This window comes from Neoarius graeffei, chromosome 11 (genome assembly GCF_027579695.1).
Source record: "Neoarius graeffei isolate fNeoGra1 chromosome 11, fNeoGra1.pri, whole genome shotgun sequence".
Lineage (NCBI taxonomy): Eukaryota > Metazoa > Chordata > Actinopteri > Siluriformes > Ariidae > Neoarius > Neoarius graeffei.
Window position 1 is genome coordinate 8,034,655 of NC_083579.1, and position 8,972 is coordinate 8,043,626.

The following is an 8,972-nucleotide window of genomic DNA, read 5'->3' on the forward strand; positions in this document are numbered from 1 at the left end:
ATTACACGTTGTTTTTTTTTTAATCAGTTTATATGGCGTGTCCCTCATACATGTCCCTGTGTCGGCTGTTACCATGGAAAAGATAACATATTCGAACGAGTGCATTAATATAAAGCTGTGATTTTGCAGCCGCACTACTATTACTACTACTGTCAGAGCTGCTTTTATAGAAAATTAATCCACACCTTCTAGCCAATCATGTTTGAGTATTAAAACACTGCTGCGGTTTAAAAAAAGGTTTTAAACAGAACAACTTCTGAGAATAGATTCGATCCATGTGAACCTTTGTGATGGCTGGGAAAAGAAGACTAATGTGGTGAGTTTGTTGTGTAAAACATCTATACGTCTCTGATTTTAGCCACTAGAGAGCATCGTGGTTTGGGATCTGGTGTCTTAAAATGCAAAGCGTGAACATTTACATAAACAGGTGCTTATCATAGATAAAAGAAACTTGATATACATGCAGACAAATATCATAAGAAGGATGTTGTCATGCAAATGGAGGTAGAATGGTGTGCAAAATTTGTGGAATAATAATAATAATAATAATGTCATGATATAAGGCGGCGGCACGGTGGTGTAGTGGTTAGCGCTGTCGCCTCACAGCAAGAAGGTCCTGGGTTCGAGCCCCGGGGCCGGCGAGGGCCTTTCTGTGTGGAGTTTGCATGTTCTCCCCGTGTCCGCGTGGGTTTCCTCCGGGTGCTCCGGTTTCCCCCACAGTCCAAAGACATGCAGGTTAGGCTAACTGGTGACTCTAAATTGACCGTAGGTGTGAATGTGAGTGTGAATGGTTGTCTGTGTCTATGTGTCAGCCCTGTGATGACCTGGCGACTTGTCCAGGGTGTACCCCGCCTTTCGCCCGTAGTCAGCTGGGATAGGCTCCAGCTTGCCTGCGACCCTGTAGAAGGATAAAGCGGCTAGAGATAATGAGATGAGATGAGATGATATAAGGCATAAATATCTGTCTATTACATGTTATAAATGGAGGATATTACACAGCTGAGCAAAGGCATGAAGTTTATCTTCGAGTGGTGAATGTATATATTTTTCAACACGAGAAGATAAACTTCATATCTTTACGCCACCGTGTAATGTTCTTTATATTATATGGACACATCCACGAAAAAAAAAATACACAAGTTAATCAAAAGAATTTTAATTTTTGGGGGGTGTCGTGGATAAGGCGCCATACCATAAATCTGGGGACCCGGGTTCGATTCCGACCTGAGGTCATTTCCCGATCCCTCCCCGTCTCTCTCTCCTGCTCATTTCCTGTCTCTACACGGTCCTATCCAATAAAGGTGCAAAAAGCCCAAAAAAATATCTTTAAAAAGAATTTTAATTTTGAACTGGTTCGCCATTTTGACAACGAACATCTAGTCAGCAGGAAAATACTGGGAGTGACGTCATCGGAGTGAAATATCAGGAATTTTTATACATACAGGACACTTTTTCAACAGAATAAAAATTCCCTTCTAGCTGGTTCCATTCATTTGGTTTGATAGCATGCAATATTGTTAGCATATCGCTTATACCCAATGGAGAATGAGCGTTGAATATGGTTTATAATATTGCATGGTTGTCAAGACAACATGATGTCACACAAAAGTGTTCTGCTGTGCATGCGCACAAGCATTTCTTTGTTCACACATTGAGCGGTGAAAAATCAATCATTCTCTGTGTATTTGATTCCTTTAAGGCAGTGGTTCTCAAACTGTTTGTAACCAGCAAATATAGAATTCTTTTTTTTTTGGAGTCATTGAACTTTCTATTCCTGAAATGTACACTGACAGAACACATTGAGTCTGAGTTGATTTCTGCTTGGACCCCTAAATACAATAACTTTGATAATCTGACATTGTGATTTCCATTAATGTCAGTTACACAGTTTTATTTCCTTTAAGTCATGGACCCCATTGCCTATACCACACAGACCCCAAGGGGTCCCCAGAGCCAACGTTGAGAACCACTGCTTTAAGCGAGCATTACGAAGTCATATGTTTTTGAAAAGGAAAATCTGTATCGCTTGACATCATCTAATATGCCCGCGAAGATTAAACCTTCCACGCATGCACCGTTTGGATGTTGCATGTGTGTGTGGTGTGTGAATGTGTGTGACACACTGACCTGTCACGTCCAGCTCACCCTGACTCGTGTAGAGCACTTCACTCTGCCGCATAACCACGGCAACCTACTAAAATAAGGACGGGAGGAAGGGGAAAGGAACAAACGAGAAGAAAGAAAGAAAAAAAACAGCCACTTTTTTTTTAATATACACATGGAGAACAAATGAGCAGCATGGCCAGGAGTCAGATTTCACACTTTTGTTCAGCATCATTGAGGATTTTGATGCTTGTAGGTTGATTGCAAACTTTTTCTGCCGTGTGTGTATGTGCGCGTCAGGATGGTTGCATCGACTCTTGTACCTTTTGGCCCGTAGCAGTGAAGAAGGCTGCGAATCCCGAATGCCTCCGATCCAAAACCATGGGCATTGCACTGTCCAGGTGAGTTCCTAGAGGTGCTTATTTTTATTCCAACTACAAATGATAAGGATATGAGCTAAACAGACAACTTTGGAGACTTACGCCTTATAAGGGGCAGTCGTGATCAGGGGTATGGAGGGTCTAGACTAGTATTTTTCTTCGAGAATCAAATTTGCAGATTTTCGCAAAGTAGTGACTCAGCAGGATAAGGCTCTGGGTTGCTGATTGGAGTGTCAGGGGTTTGAGTCCAAGCACCTCAAAGCTTCCATTGTTGGGCCCTTGGGCAAGGCCCTTAACTTTATTGGCTCAACCTATCTACATTGACATCACTTAGAACTGGGGAAAAAGACGCAAGAAGAATCAAAATGGAAGGTTTTAATCCATCTTCATCTTTTCCTGCTATTCCTCCATTTCTTTTTTAAATCCCTCTATACCTCCCCCTACCTGCAGGTCTGATAAATGCCGTATTGTCTCCTCCGCTGGGCTTCGGCGCTCTGTGCCAGGAGAAAACAGCGCCTCCTGTCCAGAGATGAATGGCATTGTCAAACCCTCTTGTAAAAACATCATTCAAGGTACTCAGACTAACAGCGAAGGTTCGTCATTATGCTGATGTGTTATTTGAAAAAGTATATTTTCAAGTGTAAAAAATGGCAAAGAAAGAAATATTTTATCTTATTTTCATCTGTGTCTTGTAGGGATGTGAGTGAATATGAATATTTGCAATAAAACAGATAATGTGATCTAAACTGATACAAATACAGATATGAATAGGAGGCTACGAGTTTTTTATTTTATTTTTAAATTCTGTAAGAAGCATGCCAGGAAGGTTTACAGATCAAGACTAGAGGTGTGCATGTGGACTGGGATCCTGTGGGACAGTACATAAAAGAAGAAGCCTTTATTTGTCACATGCACACTGAAATTCATCCTCTGCATTTAACCCATCTGAAGCAGTGAACACACACATGCAAGCAATGAGCACACATACATACCCAGAGCAGTGGGCAGCCGTGCTACAGCATCCAGAGAGCAGTTGAGGGCGAGGTGCCTTGCTCAAGGGCTCTTCAGCCCAAGGCCATCCCATGTTAACCTAACCGCATGTCTTTGAACTGTGGGGGAAACCAGATGACCTGGAGACATGGGGAGAACATGCAAACTCCACACAGAAAGGCCCCTGTCGGCCACTGGGCTCGAACCCAGAACCTTCTTGCTGTGAGGCGACAGAGCTAACCACTACACCACCATGCTGCTTCAAAAGTTGTGCGAGTGGGATGTTTTTACTTTCATGTAGGCATGAAGTTTGCAGGACGTGAATTAACAAGAAGGTGTGGCACTGTGTGATGCATTTACACCATTTGTTCATATGTCCTTAACTAACTGCCTGTTGTGGTTGAAATGGAAATAGAACCAACTAAATTTGTAAGAAATATAGCTGGCAGGTACAAACAAAACTAATAACTACATGCATGGGATTAAAAAGAATAACAAACCACACATCTTTCATTGAAACCAATTTTGAACTGGAGTCTTATTCTCATACGTCAACCATAGTTGACTGTTAGACAGCCCAGGAGGGCTACCCAGGGTGGGCGTCAAGGATGTAGAGCAGTTCCCACCCAACCATTCACATCCATCCATCCATTATCTGTAGCCGCTTATTCTGTACAGGGTCGCAGGCAAGCTGGAGCCTATCCCAGCTGACTATGGGCGAGAGGCGGGGTACACCCTGGACAAGCCGCCAGATCACTGCAGGGCTGACACATAGAGACAAACAACCATTCACACTTATGGTCAATTTAGAGCCACCAATTAGCCTAACCTGCATGTCTTTGGATTGTGAGGGAAACTGGAGCACCCGGAGGAAACCCACGCAGACACAGAAAGAAAATGCAAACTCCGCACAGAAAGGTCCTCCATTGGCTGTGAGGTTTGAACCAGGAACCTTCTTGCTGTGAGGCAACAGTGTTAACCACTGCACCACCCTTATATACTGGAGTGATGTAGCTGAGATTGAGGAACTGTGGGAGCCAGAATTGTCAGACTAAAGACATTTCTACATTTTTTCACCCCCCCCAGTGTTTCCAGGGGTTTTAGGGGGTGTCCCGAGCCAGTCAGGTTTGTATTTAATTAAACTAACTAACTAACAAAAACACCTTCTGGTTTAGGTCATGCCTACTTTGGGTTCAAATCCAACTAGAGACACAGATAGATATTAAACAGATACATATCCAGATAATAGAATTGCATTACACCTCATCTCAGGCAAGCTGGAGCCTATCCCAGCTGACTACGGGCAAAAGGCAGGGTACACCCTGGACAAGTCGCCAGGTCATCACAGGGCTGACACATAGACAACCATTCACACCTACGGTCAATTTAGAGTCACCAGTTAACCTAACCTGCATGTCTTTGGACTGTGGGGGAAACCGGAGCACCCAGAGGAAACCCACACGGACACGGGGAGAACATGCAAACTCCACACAGAAAGGCCCTCGTCGGCCACGGGGCTCGAACCCGGACCTTCTTGCTGTGAGGCGACAGCGTTAACCACTACACCACCGTGCCACCCTGCATTACACCTCTTGTGTTTTATATTGCATGATGGTACATGGTTGGACTATGTTTGTGTTTGTGTGTGTTTAGAGGAGCTGTTGGTTCCTGCCCTTCCAGAAAAAGCTGATATCGAGAGAGGCTACGTGACTCCGCAGCAGGTGTATAACTTGCTAAACGCTGAAGCTGGTGAACCAGCACTCCATGACCCATACTACATCCTCATTCTGGACTGTCGCTCTGCAGACAGGTACCACATGCTGCACACACGCCCATCAACCCAAGCCAATTTACCACACGTACTGTAAGTATCTGTTGAAGTACCGTTCATCCACTTATGTACCTAATCTCTTTTGAAACACAGGTATAAGCAGAGTCACCTGGTTACGGCACGTGCAAGCGTGACCGTAATTCACCCGGATCTTGGCTGTTTGATAAGCTGCGTCCAGCTCCAGGAGTTTTCCATCATTCTGCTTTATGCAGAGGAAGGACACAGCCCAGGTACCATGATCTGCAAACAATTAAAGATCTGGACATTTCAGAACCATCTGAGTGCCATAAATATACAACCCCAAATCAGAAAACATTGGGATGGTATGGAAAATGCAAATAAAAAAAGAAAGCAGGGATTTCTAAATATACTTTGACTTGTATTTAATTTCAGACAGAATAAAACCAATATATTTCATGTTTTGTTGGTCAACTTCATTTAATTTGTTTATATACATCCATTCCTGTGGTTCAGGCCTGCAACACATTCCAAAAAAAGTTGGGACAGGGGCAATTTAGGGCTAGTAATGAGGTAAAACAAATAAATAATGATATGATTTGAGACAGGTGATGTCAACAGATGATTGTAATTATGATTTGGGACAAACTCAGTGTCCAGGAAAGGCCTAGTCTTTGAGGAGCAAAGATGCGTAAAGGGCAAGGGCACAAGCCTAAGCTGAACACCCATGATCTCTGATCCCTCAGACGGCACTCCATCAAGAACCGTCATTCATCTATCACTGATACAGTATAACCACATGGGCTCTGGATTATTTTGGCAAACCTTTGTCAAGCTACAATACGGCGTTATATCCACAAATACCGGTTAAAACTTTAACTGGCAACATGGCAACATTAATGCAGAAAAGTACACAGATTTTGGAGCAACATATGCTGCCTTCAAGACAACATCTTTTCCAGGGAGATTTCAACAAGATAATGCAAAACCACATTCTGCACACATTACAAAGGCATGGCTGTGGAGGAAGAGGGTGTGTCCCCTCTGTCCCCAGTAGAGAACGTCTGACAAATTTTGACACGAAAAATATGACACCTGAACTGCTTCATCACGTGGTGTCTTCAGTCCCTAAACATCTTTTAAGTGTTATGGGAAGGAATGGCAATATTACGAAGTGGTAAATGCTTACGTTCCAACTTTTTTTTTTCAATGTGTTGCAAGAATCAAGATTTAAATAAGTGTTTATTTTGAAAAGACAATAAAATTCACGAGGTAAAATATCAAACAATGCGTTGTTGTATTGTTTTGAGTCCAATACAGGTCAAAGATTATTTACAAATAATTGTTTTCAGTTTAATTTAAATTTCAACATATCTTCTGAACTTTTACTGATTTGGGGTTGTAAAAATGATATTTAAGAAACTCCAGTGAACCGCTGATATACCAAGTTAAACCCAAAACTTTACCCCCACAATTCAACCCTGGTACAATGGTACATCATAAAAGCCAAAGACTTTTTAGATACATTTCAGGACCCAGATGCTATGCATTCTCTTAGATCCCAGATTTCCTGCTGCAGAGATTCACAGAATGAAAACATCCTGGCTAGTAAACATCCTTCTTCAAAATAACACTATGATAAAATCAGGATCAACCACCTTCCAATGATTAACATTAATACATTTCAGGAATAGCCCAAAATCTACAATTCTGAATGTTTGTCCATCAGGAAAAACATCATGCCATCTTGTGGAATTGTAGAAAACCTTGTCTAAAACAGGAGTCATCAATTCCAGTCTAGGAGGGTCAGAGCAATTTAGATATTCTCCTGCTCAAAGACGCGTCAAATCGCCAGTTAATTACCAGGTTTATTGGGTGTGTCAAGTACCAACTAACCATGAGTTAGTTTAGTGCTTAGGTGTCTGCCTCTTGACCAGGAGATTGTGAGTTCTACTTGCAGTTGGGTCATAACAAAGAGCATCATAAAAATGGTGCCTACTGCCATCTGGTGAGGCATGTTGCAATACAGATGTGAGTAGGGAGTCAAGCTCTTGTTGTTAGCAGAGGACCAACTCCCCTCCCACTGTAATGCTAGCTATACAAGAGGCTGAGGGCTATACAAAGAGAGCTTGGTGCTGTCTAATGTGTCTTAAGGGCCTGATTAGTACTTGGTTGGGAAACCAGGTGCTGGCACAGGAAAGACTTCAAGTACCAACTTGTACTCTAAACCTCCAACTGATGTTCCCTAGTATATAAGGTCATTTTGAACAAGTCCTTTTTAGTTGATAAAATATGGCATGTCATCTATCAGAACTTTCAGCACTTACCAAAACTTAGTGTTTTCAAGCATCAGAATGGTACAAAGAATGCACAACTGAACCCAGTTCAACAAGTCAGTCTATTAAGAAGTCTCTGTCTTCTTTCCTCTCTTATGTACAGTAGGCAGCCAAGAGGCACGTGCTGACAACCCCACCTTACAGCACTGCTTCTTCCAGCTGAGTGCCCTTGGCATGGACCCTGTCATCTTGCTGGGTGGCTACTCGGCCTTCCACTCACTCTACCCCTTTCTGTGTACACCTCGGATGGTCCTGCTTGAATCTGAGCGTCGCCTCCTCACCATCTATCCCTCTGAGATCCTTGAAGGGGCACTGTACCAAGGTTCTGCCTCGCAAGCACATGACTACCGCATCATCAAGAACCTGCATATCACGCATGTGGTCAATGCCACTGCTGAGATCTCAGATGCCTTCCCCAATGTCCTGAGGTATCTGCGACTCCGGCTCAGCGATGATGCTCAACAAGACCTTCGCCAGGCACTTCCAGAAGCTTCCCACTTCATAGCAGCAGCCTTGAGAGGTTCACTGGGCTCACCTGGAGGGCGTGTGCTAGTGCACTGCAGTCTGGGACGGAGCCGCAGCTCGGTTTTGACACTGGGCTTCCTGATGGAACAGCGCCGCTGGTCTCTACTTCATGCTTTCCGTTGGCTCAAAGAGAGGCGCACTTGTGCAGCACCAAATGCTGGGTTCCTTCGTCAACTCTCAGAATATGAGGAGCAGTTGTTTGGGAGGCGTCTAACCTCACTTGATGACATTCAACTCTGAAAAAGCGAGAGGGTCGTGAGGAACAATTTTTAGAACAAAAATGCCATAGATTTTGGAAGACTCTGCAGATTCATATTCAAGAATCATACCCAAGACTCCAGAAATTCATAGAATAAGGAAAAGTTGCAGACCAAATTGCTAGTATTTAGCTGATCTTATCAAGTGTGCAGTGTCATGGAGGTCTAAGTTCTTGCAGAGTTTAGTCTTCTGACCTTGATTGGCTGGCTCAAATGTGTTTTGGGTAAAAGGAGTAAAAATGAATTATTGTTAAAATGATCAAAGATTATCATTCATTGTTGGACAGGACAAGAACTAACCCTGGTTGAGTACCAGGTGACTGGCTAAATGTTACACAGTGGTGAAATGTCACAAATTAGACACAAGTTATATATACCTTTTGAAGCTGTTGAAGAGCAATACCCAATCAGAATTTGGTTTTCTTTCCCAATCCCAAACTCTTGGTCCCAATGTTTGAATTGTCCAAAGGAATATGATTAAGGCATTTTACAATCCAGGGCAGTGGTGGATCAGTGGTTTAGGGCTTTGGTCTACTGATCATAAGGATGTGAGTTTGAATCTCTGTACTGCCAAACTGCCACTGTTGTCCTG

At 43.1% G+C, this 8,972-nt stretch overlaps 1 protein-coding gene across 1 annotated transcript; it reads left to right on the forward strand.

Annotated features, from left to right (window-relative positions):
- The first annotated feature begins 2,484 nt into the window (after positions 1-2,484).
- styxl1 (serine/threonine/tyrosine interacting-like 1) lies at positions 2,485-8,363 on the forward strand. Its single transcript, XM_060934838.1, has 5 exons — positions 2,485-2,504; positions 2,934-3,076; positions 5,127-5,283; positions 5,398-5,534; positions 7,702-8,363. Exons 1-5 carry the CDS (start codon positions 2,485-2,487, stop codon positions 8,361-8,363), a joined length of 1,119 nt encoding a protein of 372 aa, XP_060790821.1.
- The last annotated feature ends 609 nt before the right edge of the window (positions 8,364-8,972 follow it).